We start from the raw sequence: 23,475 nt of genomic DNA, 5'->3' as shown, positions 1-23,475 counted from the left end.
TGAATAGAAACAATTTGCAGGGGTACGGGGAAAAGAGAGGGGAATGGCACTATGATGATGCTTAATTGGAGAGCTGGTTCAAATGCGATGGGCCAAATGGCCTCCTCCGCCATAACAATTTTGTAATTCTGTGCTCAAGGAAAGGTAAGTGATATTTCTGGTATAGGATTTTATGTTTGATCTCTGGCCACACATTAAATGTGGTAGATAAAACCTCACTGGAGCACAGGGAGCATAGATTCACAATAGCTGTGGTTTGAGTCACAAAATCTGGGAAAATGTCTAAAGAGACAAAACAACAAGTATGTTTACACTTTCTTGAGAAATGAAGAACAGAGATAGTTATCTTACCACATCTAGCAAGTCAATAAGACATAAAAAGAAACCAAAACTGTATTCCTTTTTTGTGATGTTAAAATGGGCCTCCGCTGAACCAGAAAATGGCTGTTACAGATCATATGACTCACACGATTGGCCATCTGTTCTGGAAGGTTCCAACAAAGATTACAGGAACAAAAATCATCCTTGTAGAATCTCACACCACATTGTAAGGCTACATTATAATGATGAAACTGGATGACTGACAAATGAACTGGCTCCACCAGCTGGGACAATAACTAAGAGAGAGATATTGAAACTCGTTATACCTGAAGAAGTGTTAACAGCCACCATTTTGCTCCTAAGAGAAACAATGAATATTGGCCAGGAGAACAGAAATTGCTTGCAAGGTAGTAATGAACTCATTATCACATAACCCCAGGCGACTGTTTTTATACTTCTAGCCTCACAGCTCGAACTGCTGCTTTATCGCCATCCAGAAAGAACTTCAACAGTTCTCAGTTTTAAGCAGTCAACCGTCATCTCTGAACCACCATCTCTCAACCACCATCTTTCAACTCCTGGAAACCTGTTTGATTTTTAAAAAAATTTAGAGTACCCAATTCATTTTTTTCCAATTAAGGGGCAATTTAGCGTGGCCAATCCACCTACCCTGTACATATTTGGGTTGTGGGGGTGAAACCCACGCAAACATGGGGACAATGTGCAAACTCCACACGACAGTGACCCAGAGCCGGGATTGAACCTGGGACCTCGGTGCCGTGAGGCCGCAGGGCTAACCTACTGCGCCACCGTGCTGCCCGTTTGATTTTAAAAGTATCTGCTTACCACCAAGTGGTCTATGTATAGAAAGTTCATCTTTTTACAGCATCATTTGTTTTGAGAATTTTCATAGTGTTGTCTCCAACCAGGAACTCACCTGTACTGCACTCCACCATGAAGGAAACACCCTTTGGACTTTGACTTCTTGGACTTTGGAAATCACATGAATTAATATTCATTTCCGTGGTCCTTTTAATATTGTAGTCCATAGTTGTAAATCTTACCATATTCTATCACCCTTACTGTATATGCATTTATGTGCGTGAGGTTGCAACTTTTAGCCATAATGATAAGTGAATTATCTGTGACCTGCATTCCTTTTGACCAAGATTCTGCACTAAGAACTCTGTCTTGTAAAATTGGCTATCTATTGATAACATAAAATCTTTTGTGCCCTGGCTGTCCTAATTAATTGTGTAATATCCTGTAACTATACACCCCAACTCAACAAAGTCAATATCATCCATGTTTTCTGCTTATTTTAATGCCTTATTAATTCCATCAGGATATTTTCAGTATCAGGAAATTTTGATCAATGCAGAAAGTTGGTTCTCTATATCAGCACAAAACAAAATACACATTTATTCTAAACTTAACTAAAGGATGATTATATAGTGCAATATTTAATGTAAAGATTCTAAGATTTTTTGCTTAACATTGATTTCTTTTTAGTTTACTTCAGCATTTGTCGAAGTATAAATTGGCACTAACATCTTCAATTGCATACTATTTTTTGCACTTTTTAAACTCTTTATGCCTAAGATAAGTAAGATCAATATTAACATCCCCCAAATCTTCAGAATCTATAAAACGTCCTCCAGTTTTCTTTTGAAAAATAATATCTGGTAAATGAGTAACAGCTTGCCTGGGGGTCTGAAAGATTGGGAGGCTCGTTGCTATCCGATAGAATGAACTCAAATGAATCCTCAAAAACCTCGCCTCCAAAATGATGATAATAAATCAGACCCTGGAAAAGATCCCGTTGCAGAAATGCAGTCACAGGATGCCCTGCAGAAGTAAAAAAAAAAGCACAATGCTAAAGGACGTATTATGCATGAAAATAACAGATCAAAATGCTGTATGGAGGAGCACATTTAACATGTCCAATATGTAAGTATTTTTGCTTTATATTATTTTGGCTTTTCTGGCCAGATGGAGATAGTTACTAGAAATATTTGCCAGTAAGAGTAAATCACATTTGATTCAAATGAACTGTAGAGAATGACAGTATTTGGCTTTTTTTCCTTTCCAATATTTATTTCATGCTTTTAGTCAGAGGAGCTGTGAAGTATCCCTATTGCATCTAATCTCTCACTGAGTTCAGTGGCACGGGATCCACTATTCCAAACATTGAGCAGCTTCTACAAAAAGTAACAGGAAAATACTACAAGGATATATTTTACAAGCTTGTGTCATTGGGATGGAGGTGCAAAAGCATATGAAAAATTTGGACACAAAGGTAGATTGAAAAATCCCACAGGGTTTATTGATCCCCTTTCTTGCCCTTCTGATATGCATGCTAGAAACATGAGTTCATAAAATCTAACCTACAATGAGGCACAATGTATCAGGTCATCTGGGGATATAAAACGTATTCCATTCAACGTAAACACGCTGTCCTGAATATAAATCAGTGTTCATTTTATTCAGCTTTTCTTTACTACCGGTAAGAAAATAGGAAATATATTCTTTCGAAACAAATCAATAATCTTTCTGCACACAGTGTACAGAAGTAGTTTTTCATAGTGCCCACCCCTGTCCACTTGACTCGATCAGGCTCCCAAAACGATTCCTATTTTGATCTTCTGTCCCATCAAAATATTAGTATTTCTCTGGGGAGAGAATTCCACAGACCAACAACCCTCCAAGAGAAGAACATCGTCCTCATCCCAGGCTCATGGGAGACCGCTAATTTTTAAACTATGTCCCCTAGTTCTAGAATTCCCTACAAGGGAAAACATCCTCTCAACATCCACCCTGTCAAATCCCCTCCAGATCCTGGGCGTGATTCTCCGCTCCCCAGGCCGGGTGGGAGAATCGGGGGAGGGCCTCTCTGGCCCCCCCCCCCCCCCCGCGATTCTCCCACCCCCCCAAAATGGCGACCCGCGATTCTCCGGCCCGGATGGGCCGAGCGGCCTGCAGTTCCCGACCTGTTCACGCCGGCGGCAACCACACCTGGTTGCTGCCGGTGTGAACATGGTGGCAAAGGTTCGTTTGTGGCTTGTGGGGGGCGAAGAGGGGAGTGAGCACCACGGCCGCGCTCGGGAGGGGACTGGCCTGCGATCGGTGCCCACTGATCGTCGGGCCGGCATCTCCAAGGGACGCACTCTTTCCCCTCCGCCTCACCGCAAGATCAAGCCGCCACATCTTGCGGGGCAGCGGAGGGGAAGACGGCAACCGCGCATGCGGGGGGGGGGGGAGAATAGGGGGCGAGGAGCAGCCTCCGACGCTGTCGTGAAACACTCTGGGTTTAACGACGGCGTCAGGCGTTGCGGAGAATTCCGCCCCCTATGTTTCCATGATGTAATTTCTCATTTCTCTAAACTCAGATGTGTATATCGCCCAACCTGCTCAACCTTTCTTCATAAGATAACCCTTACCACCCCGGAATCAATCGAGTGGCGTTCTTTGAACAACTTCTAATGTAATTATATTCTTTCTTAAGTAAGGAGACCAATACAGTACACAATACTCCAAATGCTTCCCTACTTTTATACTTGATTCTCCTTGCAATGAACGTGCACATTCTATTTACCTTCCTAATTACTTGATATACCTGCATACCAACTTCTTGTGATTTATGTACAAGGAAACCCACATCCCTCTGACCATAGAGTTCTATGTTGCTTTTCTATTCTTCCTGCCAAAGTGGACAAGTTCACATTTTCCTACATTATGTTCCATTTGCCAAATTGTTGCCTCTTCACTTCGGGTGGCATGGTGGCAGAGTGTTAGCACTGCTGCCTCACAGCGCCAGGGACCCGAGTTTGATTCCAATTTTGGGTGACTGTGTGCAGTTTGCACATCCGCCCTGTGTCTGCATGAGTTTCCTCGAGGCGCTCTGGTTTCGTCCCACAGTCCAAAGATGTGCAGGTTAGGTGAATTGGCCATGCTAAAATTGCCCCTTTGTGTCCAAAAATGTGCAGGTTAGGTGGGGTTATGGGGATAGGTTATGGGAGTGGGCCTAGGTGGGGTGCTCTTTCAGAGGGTTGGTGCAGACTCGATGGGCCGATTGGTCTCCTACTGCACTCTAGGATTCTATGAACCTGTCTATCTCCATTCGTACACTCTTTATTTCCTCTTAACAACTTCCTTTCCTATTTATCTTTGTGTGATCAGCAAATTTAGCTGCAATATATTTGGTCCCTTTGTCCAAGTCAGTAATAATGATCATAAATAGTTGAGGACCCAGCACTGATCCATGCGGCACTCCATTAGTTACAGCTTGCCAATCCAAAAATGACCCATTATCCCTATTCACTGTTTCTTGTCAGCTAACTAATCCTCAACTCATGCAAATATGTAACTACCTACACCATGAGCTCTTATTTTGTGAAGTATACTTTGATGTGGAACATTATAGAATGCCTTTTGGAAATCTAAGTACACTTAAAGTTTCCCCTTCATCCACATTGCTTGTTACTTCCTCAAAGAACTCTAACAAATTAGTCTTATACAGTTTCCTTTTCACAAAACCATGCCCTGCTATTGCTGATGGCTAATGAACAGGAAACAAAGAGTTGGGATAAATAGATCATTTTCAGATTGGCAAACTGTAACCAGTGGAGTGCCCCAGGGATCAGTGCTGGGGCCTCAGCTACTTATTAATGACTTGAATGAACAGACTGCCTGTATTGCAGTCAGATTGTCTGATGGTACGAAAAAGGGCAAGAAAGCAAGTTGTCAGGATGATACAATGATTCTGCAAAGATAGGTTCAGTGAGTTGGCCAAAATTTGACAGTAGGAAACATGTGGGAAATTATGAGGTTGTCTACTTTGGCAGGAAGAACAGAAAAACAGAATATAATTCAAAAGGAAAGAGACTGCAATATGCTGTGGTCAGCATGCTCAGCTACATACCTTTATACGTGAATAACAAAATGTTAATATGCAGGTCCAACATGTATTTAGGAAGGCAAATCAAATATTGCTCTCAATTGAAAGCGATAAATGTAAGAAAACCTTGTTACAACTCTACAGGGCATTGGTGGCCTTACCAAGATACCGTGTAACCTTTTGTACTGTACTGTAGTTCCATAATTATAGAGGGATATAATTACATTGGAAACAGTTCAGAGAAGGTTCACTAGTCTCATTCCTGGAATGAAGGGGGTGTCTAAGGAGGAAAGGTTGAGGAGGATGGGCCTCCATTCCTTGGAGTTTAAAAGAATGAGAGGTGATCTTATTGAAACATATCCAATTCTTGCCAGGGTAGATGCTGAGAGGATGGGTGGGATTCCTCTGCCTCCCGGCTGCATGTTTCTCGGCGGCGGGAAGCGGAGTGCCGTTCCCTGGCAGCAGGATTCTCTAGTCCCGCCTCTATCAATAGTAATTCCTATTGAAGCCATCTCACGCCACCAGCAAACCCATGGCCTGGGGGTGTGGTGTTGCCCCCCCAAGCAAATGGTCAGAGAATTCCAGCCAATGTCCGAACCAGGGTCCAGGAGATGAGGACGAGTTTCTTCTGTCAGAGGGTTGCAAGTGTTTGGAATACTCTTCCCCAGAGAGGTGTGGAGGCAACCTTCTCAAGGGTAGAAACACCCACATCCTGTAAATTAATTTTAAAAATTCAAGAAGATGTTGCACTATTTTCTGATCTACAAAGGAGTCAAAGGTTATGGGGGAAGGGAGGAAAATAGAGTAAAGGCCACAATCAGATCAGCCCTGATTTTATTGAATGACAGAGTGCGTTCAATGGGCTGAATGGCCTACTCCCGCTCCTATTTCTTCTGATCTTCTGATCGGAGGGTGCACCATCACATGATTTATGTGCACCCTCCACCAGCACAGAAACAGAGACCTCGGTGGGTAATGCCGTACAGAAAGCTAGGTTGTGAAATGGTGAGGAGCACATCACATGTTAGTAGGAGCAGGAGACAGAGACATGAGTAGAGAGTCCTCGTTGTAGGATGCAGTATACTCCCAGCTGGCCGGCTGATGATGCGTCAGTGGCGTTGCAATGGCACATGGCACGACGCGATGACGCCATTTCAGAGGGTGCGGAGCATGGCTGACTGCCGTCATACCGGCGTCTCTCCCGATTTCGGCGTCGGGTTCGATTCTCCGCCCGATCGCCGATTACTTATCAACGTGGGGCAACAGAGTATCCCGTCTAGTGGGCATCATTGTAGAAAGATTGGGGGCGGGATTCTTCAGAAACCGGCGAGGCGGGCAACTCTGGCATCGGGCTTCCCCGAAGGTACGGAATCCTCTGCACCTTCAGGGGCTAGGCTGGCGCCGGAGTGGTTTGTGCCGCGCTGGCCGGTGCAACGGGGCTTGGCGCATGCGCAGGAGCGCCAGCGTGTGCTGGTGTCATCCCAGCGCATGAGCAGGGGGGGTTCATCTCCACGCCGGAAAATGCGGACTGTTTCACCAGCTGGCGCGGATGAATAGAGTGCCCCCACGGCACAGGCCCGCCCGCGGAGCCAGGTCCTGTCATACCACACACGGGTGGGACCTGCTGAAAATGGGCGGCCACGTGGCCCATCGCGGGTTGGAGAATCGCCGGGGGGGCTGCTGCTAGCGGCCGCCGACCGGTGCGGCAAATCCCCAGCGCCGGAGAATTCGGCAGTCGGCGGGGGCGGGATTCATGCCGCCCCCTGTGATTCTCTGACCCGGCGGGGGGTCGGGGGATCCCGCCCTGGAGGAGTCCACTCAAGCTTGTGTACCTTGATGTTTCAGGCATTTTCACTAATATCCACTGACATAGAAACAGTGGCCATCTGCATGCATCAGACACCATTACTGCACTTTGGCTCCAACCAAATGCCTGCCATTTTACACAGGATAGAGTATATCCTTGCCTTACAGAAGATTTCATTGGATTACATAGGATATATGGCACAAATCAGGCCTTCAGCCCATCCAGTCCATTCCCATGTTGATCTTCACTCGATTCTCCTCCACCTTTCCTCCTCTAAATCTATCATTATAACCCTCTATTTCATTCTCCCTTCAATACTTATTTAGTTCACCCTTAAATGCACTGATACTATTCATTTACCACTCCTTGTGGTAGTGAATTACACATTCTGTTTTTTTTTAGAAAATATTTTATTGAGGCATTTATAATTTTAACACCATCTCCCGCACCCCGCTGCTGACGGTCAATTTTCCTTGAAGAAGTTGATGAACGGCTGCCACCTCCGTGCGAACCCCTGTAGTGAACCACTTAAGGCAAACTTAATCTTCTTCAGCTTGAGAAACCCTGCCATGTCACTGACCCACACCCCTGACTTTGGAGGCTCCGAGTCCCTCCATCCCAACAAAACCCGTCTCCAGGCCACCAGGGTGGCAAACGCCAAAATGTCTGCCTCTCTCCCCCTCGCCGGACTCCCGGATCTTCCAACATTCCAGATATTACCACCTCTGGACTTGGAGTCATCCTTTCTTCCAGGACCTCTGACATGACAAATGAAAATCCCTGCCAGAATCCCCTCAGCCTTGGACACACCCAAAACATTCAACCTGGGTGGCAACTTTCAGGGATCTATGTACATGGACACCGAGATCCCTCTGCTCATCCACACTACCAAGAATTTTACCATTAGCCAAATATCCGCATTTCTGTTATTCTTTCCAAAGTGAATCACCTCACACTTCTCCACATTAAACTCCATTTGCCACCTCTCAGCCCAGCTCTGCAGCTTATCTATGTCCCTCTGTAACCTCAACATCCTTCCGCACTGTCTACAACTCCACCGACTTTAGTGTCGTCTGCAAATTTACTCACCCATCCTTCTGCGCCCTCCTCTAGGTCATTTATAAAAAATGACAAACAGCAACGGCCCCAGAACAGATCCTTGTGGTACGCCACTCGTAACTGAACTCCATTCTGAACATTTCCCATCAACTACCACTCTCTGTCTTCTTTCAACTAGCCAATTTCTGATCCACATCTCTAAATCACCCTCAATCCCCAGCCTCCGTATTTTCTGCAATAGACGACCGTGGGGAACCTTAGTTATATGATTGCAGGACTTCCCCCACACTGCCCACATCTGTCCACCTCCTCAAAAAACCTACTCATCTAGACCACAGTCATATGAGCCCTGTGGACTACCTTGAATTGGATCAGGCTAAGACTGGCATACAAAAAAGATGCATTGACTCTCCTCAGGGCCTCCTCCCATAACCCGACTTTCAACTCCCCTCCCAACACTTCCTCCCACTTCCTCTTCACCTCCCCTACTGGGACCCCTTCCCAATCCATCAATTCCTTATATATTTCTGAGACCTCCCCTCCCCGACCCCTGCTTTTGACATCACCTTATCCTGTAGTCCCCTTAGTGGGAGGCAAGGAAAGCCCGGAACCTGCCTCCGGACAAAATCCTGCACTTCTAGATATCGGAACCCATTCACCCCGGCAACTCATACTCCTCCTCTAGCTCCTCGAAGCTCGAGAAACCCTCCTCAATGAAGAGATCTCCAAATCTCTCAATCCCTGCCTGCAGGCACCTCCTTAAGCCCCCGAGCAACAACCCCCCCATCCCCTGGAGCGAAACAGTGATTGTGACAGATCAGTGACCACACCGACGCCCCCTTCAGTTTCATGTGCTGCCTCCATTCCCACCACACTCTCAGGGCTGCCACTCTCAGGGCTTGTGGAGTACCGGGCCGATGAGAACGGCAAAGGTGGCGTTAACAAAGCCTTCAGGATCATGCCCTTGCAAGATGCTGCATCCACTCGCTCTCACACCGACCCTCCCCCACTACCCACTTCCTAACCATTGATACATTAGCCGGCCAGTAATAATTAATAAAGTTTGGAAGAGCCAACCCCCTCTCCCCCCGCTCCCACTCAAGAAGGACCTTCTTTACCCGCGGGGCTTTCCCGGCCCATATAAAACCCGTGATCGCCTCATTTATCTTCCCAAAAAATGCCTTTGTGATGAAAATTGGAAGACACTGAAACACGAACAGTAATCTCGGGAGGACTGTCATGTTCACAGTCTGTACCCTCCCCGCCAATGACAGCGGGAGCACGTCCCACCTTTGAAAGTCCCCTTTCATTTTCCCAATCAACCTGCCCAAATTTAATTTGTGAAGCTGATCCCAGTCTCTTGCCACTTGAATACCCCAGGTACCTAAAACTCCCTCCCACCACCTTGAACAGCATCTCCCTCAGTCTCCTCTCCTGCCTCCTTGCTTGGATCGCAAAAACCTCACTCTTGCCCATATTCAGTTTGTAAACTGAGAGCGGCCACATTCCTCCAATATCCCCATAATTCCTACAATCCCCCCCAATGGGTCCATTATACAAAGGAGCAGATCGTCCGCTTCGAGCGAGACTCTAATTTACAGCCCCCCTCACTATCCTCCTCCAAATGGTCAGTGCTCACAGCCTCATTGCCAAAGGCTCTATGGCCAGAACAAACAGTAGTGGGGAGAGTGGACACCCCATCTCGTCCCCCGACACAAGCAAAAATATTCCGATCGAACCAGGTTTGGCCTTACATTAGCCACCGGTGCCTGGTATAGCAACCAGACCCAATCCACAAATCCCTGTCCTAACCCAAACCTTCCCAGGACCTTCAACAGATATTGCCAGTCCACCCGATTGAAGGCATTTTACTGCACCATGGTCACCACCACCTCAACCTCGCGCCCTTCTGCAGCCATTATTTGTTAAGGGACGTCCTGTCCAGTCCTCCCCTATTACCCCTGGAACACTACCCTCTATACGTATGGCCAAGCTCATTGCCAGCAATTTTGCATCCACATTTAGCAGTGATATAGGCCTATATGACCCACAGCCCTCCGGATCCTTATCACGTTTCAAAATAAGGGAAATCGATTCCTGCAATAATGTTGGGAGGAGCACTCCCAACTCCTTTGACTCATAGAATCATAGAATTTACAGTGCAGAAGGAGGCCATTCAGTCCATCGAGGCTGCACCGGCTCTTGGAAAGAGCACCCTACCCAAGGTCAACAACTCCACCCTATCCCCATAACCCCAAACCCAGTAACCCCACCCAACACTAAGGGCAATTTTGGACTCTAAGGGCAATTTATCATGGCCAATCCACCTAACCTGCACATCTTTGGACTGTGGGAGGAAACCGGAGCACCCGGAGGAAACCCACGCACACACGGGGAGGATGTGCAGACTCCGCACAGACAGTGACCCAAGCCGGAATCGAACCTGGGACCCTGGAGCTGTGAAGCAATTGTGCTATCCACAATGCTACCATGCTGCCTCATTGAAAGCCTTTACCAAAAGCAGCCCCAACAGCCCAGAAAACTTTTTGTAAAACTCAATTGGGTATCCGTCCGGTCCTGGGGCTTTTCCCAATTGCATCGCCCCCAACCCGTCGAGAACCTCTCATAGCCCGACTAGGGCTCCCAAGCCCTCCAGCAACTCCTCGGGTATCCTCAGGAACTCCAGCACCCCCACAGAAATCGCTTCATCCCATCCTCCCCGGCTGGGGGGGTTCCGATTTATACAATTTACTGTAAAACTCCTGAAACACATCATTCTCCCCCGCCGGCTCCAGAATCACCTACCCCTTATATCCCTCAGTTTTCCTATCTCTCTCGCCGCCACCTGTTTCCTCAGCTGGTGCGCCAGCAACCTGCTGGCTTTTTCCCCATATTCATAAAGCACCCCCTTACCATCCTCAGCTGTCCCACCACCAAACCTGTGGACAGGAGCCTAAATTCCAGCTGCAGACTCTGATGCTCTTTCAAAAGCCCATCATCCGTAGACTCTACATTCCTCCTGTCCACCTGTAAAATTTCACCGATCAGTCTGTCCAGCTCTGCCCGCTCAGCCTTCTCCTTATGGGCCCAAATTGAGATGAGTACCCCCCTGATAACTGCCTTCAGTGTCTCCCAAACTACCTGCGTCGACACCTCACCCATATCATTGATCCTTATATCTCCCCGAATGGCATCCCTCACCCGCTCACACGCCTCCTCCTCCGCTAACAGCCCCACATCCAATCTCCATTGCGGGCGCTGGGCCTTTCCTTTGCTAACTTGCAAGTCCACCCAGTGCTGGGCGTGGTCCATCACCACTATTGCTGAATATTTAGCATCTACCACCTCAGCCAGCAGCATCTTATCCATAACAAAAAAATATTTCAGGAAATACACCTGATGCTCATGTAGTTCACATGGTGCACATGAGTATTCCTTAGTCCTCGGCCTCCCAAATCTCCATGGATCGACCCCTCCCATGTGCTCCATGAACCCCCAGAGCTCCTTCCCCATAGCTGATACCTTCCCAGATCTAGAACTTGACCGGTCCAACCTTGGTTCCAGGACTGTTTTGAAGTCTCCCCCCTAATCAGTTGATGTGAATCTAGGTCTGGGATCTTCCCCAGTAGCCATCTCACAAACTCAGCGTCACCCCAGTTCGGGGCATATATATTTACCAATACCATATTCCCCATCTTGAATGCCACCCGCTTATTAACCAAGATCCCCACCCTTCTCATTTTAAAGTCGAACCCCGAATGGATAACCTGTTCAACCCATCCCTTCGGAACCTAATCTGATTCCTCCACCTTCAGATGTGTCTCCTGCAACATGGCAATGCCCGCCTTCAGTTGCCTTAAGTATGCAAAGACACGGGCCCTTTTGACTGGCCCATTCAGCCCCCGAACGTTCCACGTGACCAGCCTGGTCGGGAGGCAACAGGCCCTCCTCCCCTGCCGATCAACTATAACCTCGCCTAGGCCAGTCTTCGGCCCATGTCCTGCACATTTCCTGGCCCACCCTTGGGCAACTACCGTCATCTACCCTCCTCCTCCTGTACTTTGAAAGTCCCCTCCCTGACAGCAGTATAATTCCACTCCCCCACCATCCGAACCCCTCATTCCAACTCCCCAGCAACTAACCCCCCCAGATTGATCTTCAGCTCACCCTCCACTTTGCTTCCATGAACTAGCCCGTCCAGCTAGCCTGGCAGCCCCGCCCATGGCACCTAGCAACCTAACCCCCACTGATTCCCCTCCCCCGCTCTTGGTGCAAACAGTCAAAACAAAGGCGATAAGTAAAAACAAACAAACTAGGGGTCACTCTCTTCTGCTTACCTCCAAAATTCCTGCTACAAACTATGGTAAAGGCCACAAAAAGACCACCATGAGCAGGAGCTGCCAAACATGCAACCACTCACTCCATGGCCGCCACCGGAAGTCCCATGAATTACACTTTCTAACCACTCTTTGGATAAAGACATTTCTTCTGAATACCCTGTTGGGTTTCTTGGTGACTATATTATACTGATCGCCTCTAGTTTTGCTGTTCTGCACAAGAGGAACCATTCTCTCCAATCTATGAAAACCTTTCATGATTTTAATACTTCTATTTGGTCACCCCTGAAAGGACAGTCTTTCCTGATAATGGGTGCAATCCAACCAAATTAAAGCAGAGTGCTGTTCTGGGTGGAGTTAGCGGGGTTGTTCCCAGTGCTTGTGGTGCCGGGGACGACCTTGCTATCTCTCGACACTCTGTCTTGTTTTCGTGCCCCGGCGGGAATTGCCCCGACGAGGCAGCGCTTAGTTGCAGTTCCTGCACTGAGGAGCTCAGATGAGCGGAACTCCTTCATGTAGGACTGTATAAGGTTGCCATTTTTAAATGACACCTCAATCTCACGATTGCCCAACGCAACTGCCGGACCATCAAACTCACCTGTCATACGGCAGGGTACCTCCCGGGCCCGATTCCCAATGCGGGCACAATGCCAGCTTGGCACCTTGGCATGACAAGCATGGCACCCAGGTAGCATGGCCAGGGAGGCAGTGCCAAAGTGTCCAAGTGACACCAATAGTGCCAAGGTACCAGCATGCCCAGAGCCCAACCAACCATGAACCTCTGATTGCCTGGGAGACCCCCCCCCCCCCCCCACCGATTGTACGGATTGCCTGGGAGACCCCCCTCTACCGTTCCGCCTGGTACCCGTTTGTGAGGACCGGTACCGAACGGTGCCCAGCTGGGTTTCCTCGGCAAGGCGGTAAATGTCGGGTGGCCGTTTGCGGAAGGGAAATTAGCATAAACCAACTTCAAAGCATGCTGGGAAATGCTTGACTATTATTCAACACTGCTCTTGGACTAAAATAAGTAGGTCAAGTAACATAAACAAAATACTGCTTGATATTCTGGTCTCGGCCTTATTATGAAAACACATTGTCCTCCGAAAGATAACAAAATGTATACTCGAGTTGTTTTTAGCCAAGGGCAAGAACATACGTACTACATATTTCATCTTACGTACTTTCCAAAGTCTATTTAATATAAACATGCCTGTTTACTTCAAACTGCTATTTCAGACTATAAAGATATGCTTCCTTCAATTGAATCTCAGAGCGCAGTGCACTGGCTTTTGCAGCTGGAACACTCTCTCTCCGCAAATATATTTGTGTAAATAAATTTCCTTAAATCGAACCTCGAGGTATTTGTCCTTATTACGATTTCCACGACACCGTTCAATACAAAAAAGGCAGAAGTAATTCAGCTACTAAGCCAACTTCACTCTGCGACATCTCACAAGGTCTGGTTAGATTTTGCAAGGCTTAAAGGCTGTCAGGAAACCTGGGTGAGGACTCTCTTGGCATCTTCTGGTGGTGCGTGCCCCTGTTCGGGCGTAAAGTGGCTGGTAGAGCATGCCTAATACCTTCTCTCCAGCGTCTCTACATCCTTTTTACAATATGGTAACCATAATCACATGCAGTATCTAAGCGTGGTCTAACCAAGGTTCAATACAGCTTTAGCATAATGCCCATAATTTTCGATTCTATTCCTCTAGAAATAAAACCTAGGACTTGGTGTGATTTTAAAAAATGGTTTTATTAACCATTTAACGGTTCACAATTTTTAGTGATTGGTGCATTTGTACTCCCAGGCTGATGTTGTCACATTTCACTCCGGGTATGCTGACGCCTGTGATGTTCCCAAATGCAACTGTAAAATTTGTACTCCAAGATCCATTTGTTCTTCTACCCAAAGTAAAGTGGCCTCCCTATTCTTCCTATCAAAATGCACTACCTCACATTTATCTGTGTTAAACTTATCATTGCAAATTGCATGTCTATTTTGCAAGTTTATTCATGTCCTCCTGTAATTTATTGCAGTCCTCCTCCTTAAGGGGAGGTGGTGGTGTAGTGGTATTATCACTGGGCTATAGTCCTGCCACCCAGGGTAATTCTCTGGGTCCTGGGTTCAAATCCCATCACAGCAGATGATGACATTTTAATTAAATAAATATCTGGAATTAAAAAACCAGTGGTGACCATGAAACCATTGCCGATTGTCGTAATGACCCATCTGGTTTGCTAATGTCCTTCAGGGAAGGAAATGTGTCGTCCTTACCTGGTCTGGCCTACATGTGACTCCAGCAATGTGCTTGACTTTAAAAATAAAATGCTCAAAGCCAATTAGGGATGCCCACATTCCATGAAAGTATCTTAAAAAATGAACTAATTATCCACCTCCCCGTTAATTTGGTGTAATCCGCAAATTTAGAAATTTTGCTTTTGATTTTGATGGGCGGCATGGCGGCACAGTGGTTAGCACGGCTGCCTCACAGTGCCAGGTTCCCAGGTTCAATTCCTGCCTTGGGTGACTGCAGACTTTGTACGTTCTCCTCATGTCTGCATGGGTTTTCTCCGAGTTTTCCGTTTTCCTCCCACAGTCCAAAGATATGCAGGCTAGGTGGATTAGCCATGCCAAATTGCTCTTAGTGTCCAGGGATGTGCAAATTAGGTGAGGCCATCTGGATAGGGTGGGGAGTGGGCCTTGGTAGTGCACTCTTTCAGAGGGTCGATGCAGACTCGATGGGTCGAATGGCCTCCTTCTACACAGTAGGGATTCTATGACTCCAAAGTTCAAATTCTTCACGTAAATTGTAAACAGCAATGGTCCCAGCACAAATCCTTGTGGAACACCCCTTCCCACCATCTGCCTCTCTGAATAACTACTCTTTATTCCCACTGTTTGCTTCCTGCCTTGAAGGCAGCTTGCAATCCATTCTGTCATTTGTCTCCTGACTCCACATACTCAGCCTTATTCATTCGCCCATGAGGGCTCAGCTTATCGAAGGCCTTTACTGCATTACCAATGTCTCCTCTCTCTGTTACCTCCTCAAAAAAAAATAAGGTTGATCATGCACAAATTTTCCTTTTGAAATCCATGCAGAATATGACTATATTTCTCATTTCTAAATGTTTTTATTTTTCTGTTTTAGTAAGGGTAACATTATTCCCCTATTGCGACTGATGTATAATTCCCTGGACATGTCCTGTCTCCCTTTTAAATATAGGAATTCCATTAGCAAACAACCAGTCCTCTGACACTACAACCTTTTCGAACAAATTATTAAATATGTACAATAATGCCTCTGCTATCTTTTGCCTTTTTTCTTTTAAAATATGTGGTCTGCTCCTGCACAGGTCAGGTGGGTTAGTCTTTGGGAGGGAACTCACAGGGCCCAGAACAAGAGGATGCCCACCACAGGCACGTCACGGGTCAGAGCAGGGGAACAAGCAGCCTTGCCTCCTGCTCTGCTGATGTCACAGGGGTTGCTGCATGTGAGAGTAAGGGGGAGTGATTGAGAAAATCTTGGGGTGCGATTTTCCGCTGCTCGGTGCATGTTTTACAGCCCCCCCCCCCCCCCCACAAGTGGGCAGCAGTGGAATCTTCTCGGCCCGCTACTGCCGACAGGGCTTCCCAAAGCCAACAACCCCCCGGGATCGCTGTCGGTCGGACGAGAGATCCTATTGGTGAAAACGGCTGGAAAGTCCCACCCTTAATAGTTGCGCAAGGGGATTCACTTGGGTGTGCATATCAATGTTATTGGGATTATGCTGCTGTTTATTTCAATGAATAAAACACTTCATTTTAACTCTTAATTTTGCTGACCTCTACTTTGTTCCATCCTCATTCGCGCTGGGAGTAATCTTTAGCTGACTGGTAAATGTTTGAATGTGATGGTTGACTCGCAGACTGTTGGAATGGATTATATCTGGGGTGGGCAGAAAGTGGTGGCACAGTGTTTCTGAAGGCACTGTTGAATGGACTCATGCACACAGAGTAATTATAGAGTACGTGGATGATTTGTTGCAAGCTTCTGTGGCAATCAGTGTCAACTGTATATTATTTGGGTGTTTAACACGTGGTTAGGTTTAGCTGGGGATTCCATTGTGCAGTATATATAGGAACAGACTGAAACTGCAAATGTTAGGTTAGGAGATGCATGCTTATAATGTGTGTATCTGTAAATAATAGCGCACAAGCAAGATTTTAACTCAAAATCTACTCACCCGCGTAGAGTTAAAATTGGGCCCTATCATTGTGCAAAGATTAGGCTCCAGTTCTATCCTTCACTGCTCGGCTATCTGATTTAGAACAACCAGGTATGCAGCTGCAGGCAACATTGGCCATATCTGTCTCCTCCTTTACTACTTCTTCCAATTTAGAAGAGATTCCAGGTCATTCTGCATCTTGTTCTTCCTGAAACTCCATTCTTTCTGCAGCACAATAGTCTGAATTTCTGAGCAGACAGAGAGGCTTTCGCTGCCCAAAACTGGCGTCACCATTCTCAGGCCAGAGGGTTATGGAGGTGGGTTCTAATTGCATATCTGAGATTTATGGAGATGGTTGTCCATATAAATCAGCAGATGCCTCCATTCATGTGTGGTTTTGTTGAGGTGGCTTGAAATTCAAAGTGTGTTGATTCAACCTAGTAGGAGCAAGTCTGAGCCTTGTGGATTAATTTGGTTAGCAAGGGTAATGTTTTGGAGAGGTGAGTTACCTGTTTGGATATGGTCCTGGGACACCTATGGGAGCAACAGGTGCCTATAAGTACCCCTTTGTGAGAGGTAAGGTACATTTGGGAGGGTTTAGGTGCCAGTTGGGATGGTTAAAAGTAGTCATGAATGTGCGAAAAAGATACATAAACATATTGAAACTGTAAAAGCTGTTAAAGAACTGTAAGAATTAATGAAGAACTGACAAAGCTGTCAAAGAACTGCCAATGTATCAAAGAATATAGAACTTACAATGCAGAAGGAGACCATTCGGCCCATCGGGTATGCACCAACCCACTTTAAGCCCTCACTTCAACCCTATCCCCGTAATACAATAACCCCTCCTAACCTGTTTGAACACTAAGGGCAATTTAGCATGTCCAATCCACCCAACCTGCATGTCTTTGGACTGTGGGAGGAAACCGGAGCACCCAGAGGAAACCGCGCAGACACGGGGAGAACGTGCAGACTCCGCACAGACAGTGACCCAGCAGGGAATTGAACCACTGTGCTACATTGCTGCCCACAACTGTCAATTGTTAAAAATCAGACAAGCTGTCAATCAATTGTCAAAGTTCACTGGAATTGTCAAAATTCATTGGAACTGTCAAAGCTGTGAAAGGATTTATGCCTGCTGGACTTTATAAGACAGCACGGTAGCACAGTGGGTAGCACTGTTGCTTCACAGCTCCAGGGTCCCAGGTTCGATTCCTGGCTTTGGTCACTGTCTGTGTGGAGTCTACACGTTCGCCCCGTGCCTGCGTGGGTTTCCCCCGATGCTCCGGTTTCCTCCCACAGTCCCGAAAGATGTGTTGTTAAGTAATTTGGACATTCTGAATTCTCCCTCTGTGCACCCGAACAGGCGCCAGAATGTGGCGACTAGGTGCTTTTCACAGTAACTTCATTACAGTGTTAATGTAAGGCTACTTGTGACAATGAAGATTATTATTAATTAAATTACAAGAATGTGTGAAATTTAAAAATATCACTCTGTTTCACTCTGCCTGTTGAAATAAGCTTGACTGCTATCATTCTTGGATTTTTATTGTATGATTAATTTTACAACCTAATATTATCACAGTGGAATGTCTGTTAAGTGAGCAATTTAATTGACAACTCCAGGTGGATATGGTATGGAGATATTTGTTTTCATAAGAAATTAGTTGAAGGAATATCATATTAAATGTTGAGAATGTTTTAAAATTAGTGATGTCTTCGATGGATATATTATTTTATGCCAGCATAGCTCCCATGATGGATATTAGGTGAGTTGGCATGGAGGGTTTAAGGTAGCGAGTGGGAGGGTGCCACTAAGTTGGCATAGGGGCTGTAAAAGTTCATAGGGATCAGTGGGGAGCATGCATTGGCATTGGGGTATGAAGGGCCATGTGAGATGGGCAGAAGGGCAAAGAATAGTGTTAGGTATGAGGAGCATAGGGTGGCTACAGGGGCATAGAGAATATGAGGTGTTAGGGGATGGTATGGTGCATAGGGTGGCATAGATCACATAAGGGGGCCATAGGCTTGAGTACAGGAGCATAAGTTGGCATGGAGAGTAGAAGGTGGAATCAGGGTCATGAGTTGGCATGGATGAGGCATGGGGGTTGTGAGGGGGGTTGAGGGGTAGGGTTTGGAGTGATGTGTTTTGTTCTATTTTGCTTTTACAATTCTTTACATTTTAGTAATGCTCAAAGGCATCCCTTCTGACCGGCCTGCCTATGCACCTAGCAGCCTCCACATTCATTCTGAGGGAGTTGGGCCTGACTTTTAATAGAGCCCACCCATCCTCACCCTGGCACTGCTGGAATGAAAGTCCCAACTTAAAGGCCTCTTTTACCCGGGTTGGGCTTGTGAAGTCGAGAAATGTCCCAATACTGCGCACCTGACCCGGGAGTGAAAATCCGGCCCTCAGGAAACTACAACCATTTTGGAAACCTCCTATTGAGATTACTGAAGGGCACATGCAGATGTGTCGAGGCACCAGAAATGCATCTTGAGCACCCAACAGCTTGTTTTCTTGGTGTTCTTGTGATGGTGTTGCTCCTGTTGTATCTGTCCTCTGATTCACTGGTCAAGCTTCTTATAGAAGTCATTGGGCAGGATAACTTTTTTGTCCCAAGAGACAACCACTGATGTTGTGTGAAGGAGCACAGTTCTGTGGGAGATGTGACTGCCACTAAATGAATTAATCATGGCAGCTTCCTGGATATCTAGTGCAGACATCCTGATCATTTTTCAGGGTTTACAAACCAACTGGATATTAAGGAAGTGAATTCGCTTGAAATTGATGAAGACCCCCTGGCTGATCTGAAAGTGCCTTTAAACCAGTGTTCTTCAAAGTCGGGGGCACGACCCACGGGTGGGCCACGGGCGGGTGTCGGGAGAGTCGCGAAGTTGTGCTTCGTGGCGCTCCCGATCGCGCAAATCCCCGCGCAGCAGCCGGCTTTAAATAACACCGGCTGCAAGCTGCCTTTAAAATTTGGCCGCATTGCGCATGCGGACCGATGATCGGGCGCACATGCCCCGTGCTGCCGTTATTTTTTTTAACGGTCGTAGCTTTTTGTTTCAAATTCGGGGGGGTTTTATTCATTTTATTCATTTATCTTATACATTTAATTTTTTTTTTTTTCATTTATTTTATTCATTTTATTTTTTATTTTTTTACAAGTTCGGGAGGCTTTTATTTGACAAAAATTTACAGGAAAAAAGTGCAGAACTTTGGACAGATGGAGACTCCATACTTTCCGACACAGGAAGGCTTCACCTTCATCCAACAGGTTCCATTGGAGGAGCGTGTACGAGGGCCAAAGGGACCCAAAGCCATTTCCTCCATTTTTATCAGCAGTAAACAAGGTAAGAGAAAATGGTGGGTCGCTCAGGTCAGCCGGCATGGGTCGTGAAGGTCGGCCGGTGTGGGTCGCGAAGGTTGGCCGCGTTGGGTCCCGAAGGTTGGCCGGGTTGGGTCCCGAAGGTTGGCTGGTTGGTAAAAATGGGTCCCCGGAGAAAAAGTTTGAAGAACACTGCTTTAAACAATGACTCTCAACTATTGCCACAAAGCTAGCAAAGTTTGATTGGTCTTTTTTGTGGCAAAGTAAACTTAAGTGGCAGTCTTGGAAAACAAGACATCAGTGACCTGGAAGTGTGTTGCTTATGGGCAGCAGGTTGAGTGGTGCTGGGGATGTTGTCAACAGATTCCTGGATGGAGCTGGAGATGAAGACATTCTGGGCTTTGGTGGCTTTCATAGCTACCTACAATGTATGGCACTATAGTCCTATTGGTCAGAAATATTTTTCCAGAAGTTGTTGATGTCGGTCACAACCTGTTGTGAGAGCCTGAGTATTCTGAGGTGTAGTTGCTCTGACATATTGAAGAAGCTCTGTCTGTAGTACTTATACTCGGGTATCACCTCCTCAAGTTGCAGCTCCCTATCCATCTACTCTGACATCTAACCTGAGGCTGCAGGGAAGGCAGTTGTTGATGGTGTTGTTGTTGCTCCTGGTGTTGCTGGGGCAGCAGTTGTTGGTATGGCTTCTGATGCTCCTCGTCAGAGTTCCAGGATGCTGCTACATAAATTGCTCCCATGATGTAGTGAAGACTGACAGGTAGGAAGTTGAATAGAAGTTAACCCCTGATGAGGTGAATGTAGGCACTCAGAATAAATTATGCAGACACAGCCCTCCACTCTGGCTGGCCACAAATTTTGCGATTTCACTCTTCAATGGCTTCTGTGCATACCAATTTCATTAAGCAACCTCGTTCTGCTTTTCTCCTATCTTGTTAACCCTCAACTGTTCCAGACAGCTACAAAAAACCCATGGTAGCCGTTAAAGCCAAAATGCGGGATTAGATTCAAACATATTTCCTGTTTGCACGGCTGCAAGGGAGCTCCATGCTCATCTCCAAATCGACCATGTCAGGTTCCTGACCCAACGGGACTTTTAATAGCCCCCACCCATATCTGGACCTGACTCTCTTTGGCAGTTAAAATTCTGCCATTGCAGCTTTTACCAGAAGAAGAAATTCAAAATAATGATTACAAAAGAAAGAGCTGAATCACAGAATTGTTACAGTGCAGAAGAAGGCCATTCAGCCCATTGGGTCTGCACCGGCTCTCTGAATGAGCAATTCACTGAATGTCATTCCCCCGCCTTCCCACTGTAACCCAGCGCATTCTTCCTTTTCGGATAAATGTCTAATTCCCTTTTGAATGTTTCAGCTGAAGCTGCTCCCACCACACACTTAGGCAGTATATTCCAGACCCTAGTTACTTGCTGCATGAAAATGTTTTTACTCATGCGATTTTTGCCAATTGCTTTAAATCCATGTCACAATCCTTTCATGATTGGAAACAGTTACGCCCTATCATCTCTGTCTAGGCCCCTCATGATTTTGATCAAATCTCCTCTCAGCCTAAATCCAGGGATAGGATTTTCCGGCCGCGCCCGCCCGGCGACGGGAAATTCCCACCCAAGGTCAACGGACCTTGACATAGTCTCCGTCTAGTCCATGGCGCTGTTGCTGCGGGCGCAGCCAAAAAATCCAGCCCAACCTTGAAACGACATGGAATAAATGCCATTATTGTTATTGAATAGAACTCTGTGCAAAAGCATTTTTCAGCAATAGAATGTTGGAATCCTGACTGCTATAAACAGAGTACATAACAGACAATACTAGTATATTGTATATCAAATAATTAACACACAAATGAGTAGGTTATAATTAGCCTGTGACAGGTAACAGGCACAATACTTGGTATGTGCCGTATGACCAGTACGGATTTGACTTATACAATTAAAGCCACCAAATAGTTGTCCTTTAAATTATATTTCTGCTTGCTGACTATATCTTGCAATTATCTGATCAGGCTTTTCCTGTAGAACTTAGCTAAATTTCAAGCAGACAAGATTTTCTATCATGAACAGCCTGCAACAAATGGCCACTGGAGGCACATCTATAATTTTTTAATATGCTGACATGAAGCATCCAGTGATAATATACGTTAAAATCTAAATCCTGAATCAATGTGTGAATATTTTAACTATAAACCAAAAATATGACAATAAAGCTAGAAGATGGTATGAATTTGATGGTCAATATTTCCACATTGTTGTCACATATTTACATTCTAGTTACTAATGAGGTAGATTGTAACTATAACTATGAAACAATGAGCTGTAACAAAAAGCAATGCAACATGTCTGCAAAAAGGAAAATAATATATGACCACGTATTTAGAACCTAAAACAAAAGAAAAACTCAGACAGTAATGACAACCATAGAATCGACAAAATAGACACAAGAATTGTGTAATAAAGAGGCGAGTTTGTCAGCTAGTAGTAAGGAAAGAACTGCTCATCAGACAACAATTTCATTTCAAATATCTTTCCCAGAAATTTAGGTGAGGTATAGGAGGATAATTAGGGGGAGATGGTGGCACAGTGGTATTGTCACAGGACAATAAGCCCAAGGCCCAGAGTAATGCTCTGGGGACCCAGGTTCAAGTCCCACCACTACAGATGGTGAAATTTGAATTCAATTAAAATCTGGAATTAAAATGATGACCATGAAACCATTGTTGATTGTCGTAAAAACCCACCTGGTTCACCAATGTCCTTCAGTGAAGGAAATCTGTTGTACTTACCCGGTCTGGCCTACATGTGACTGCAGATACACAGCAATGTATTTGACTCTTAACAGCTCACTCAAGGGCAATTAGGGATGGGCAATAATGCTGGCACAGCCAGCAACACCCACATCCCATGAACGAATAAAAAAATAGTTCTGAGATAATGCTGTTCAAATTAAAAAGTGTGGTCTTTCACAGTAAGAGGAGCAATATATACAAACAGTTCATTGAGATTCTTATTTGTACGCAGAATAATACTTTTCACTGTACCTCGGTACACGTGACATAAACCTAAATTGAAATCCACATTAACTTTTTATTAAGGATGCTTATTTATTCAATCCATACATACCTGGTAGATCTGATAGAGTTTTTTTCACAATCTTGCCAGCTCTTGGTGGAATTATAATCCTGTACAATATGTAATCATCACTAGAATCCAAATCAGAAGACAGTAGCATATGGTTTTCTATTAATATAGATTCTCCTTCCGCTAGTTCAAAAGCAAGGTTGTTAATTAAGAAGGGAGGGCTGTCATCCTTGGGTAGGATGTTAATTGGAAACTTGTGTCTAGTAGCATGTTTGCCATCGTAGATTCGGAATATAATATAATCCTTGGTTGTATCACTATCGTCATGGTGATAACGTACAACGCCATCCTTAATGTCCTTAACGGTGCACATGAATCCTTTGCCACCTGATGATTGCACAAATCAG

At 45.8% G+C, this 23,475-nt stretch overlaps 1 protein-coding gene across 2 annotated transcripts in view; it reads right to left on the bottom strand.

Moving 5' to 3' along the window:
• The window catches only part of frem1b (Fras1 related extracellular matrix 1b), a 344,830-nt gene that overhangs the window by 210,077 nt on the left and 111,278 nt on the right, over positions 1–23,475 (bottom strand). For both annotated transcript variants that reach the window (XM_038794342.1, XM_038794341.1), the window contains exons 9-10: positions 23,111–23,455; positions 2,027–2,169 (exon numbers count right to left, since the gene is read on the bottom strand). In XM_038794342.1, the coding sequence (XP_038650270.1) occupies positions 2,027–2,169; positions 23,111–23,455 (488 nt within the window). The remainder of the gene's footprint in view (positions 1–2,026; positions 2,170–23,110; positions 23,456–23,475) is intronic.

This window comes from Scyliorhinus canicula, chromosome 4 (genome assembly GCF_902713615.1).
Source record: "Scyliorhinus canicula chromosome 4, sScyCan1.1, whole genome shotgun sequence".
Classification (NCBI taxonomy): Eukaryota; Metazoa; Chordata; class Chondrichthyes; order Carcharhiniformes; family Scyliorhinidae; genus Scyliorhinus; species Scyliorhinus canicula.
The sequence above is the reverse complement of the archived record's forward strand: the minus strand, read 5'-3'. Positions and strand labels throughout refer to the sequence as shown.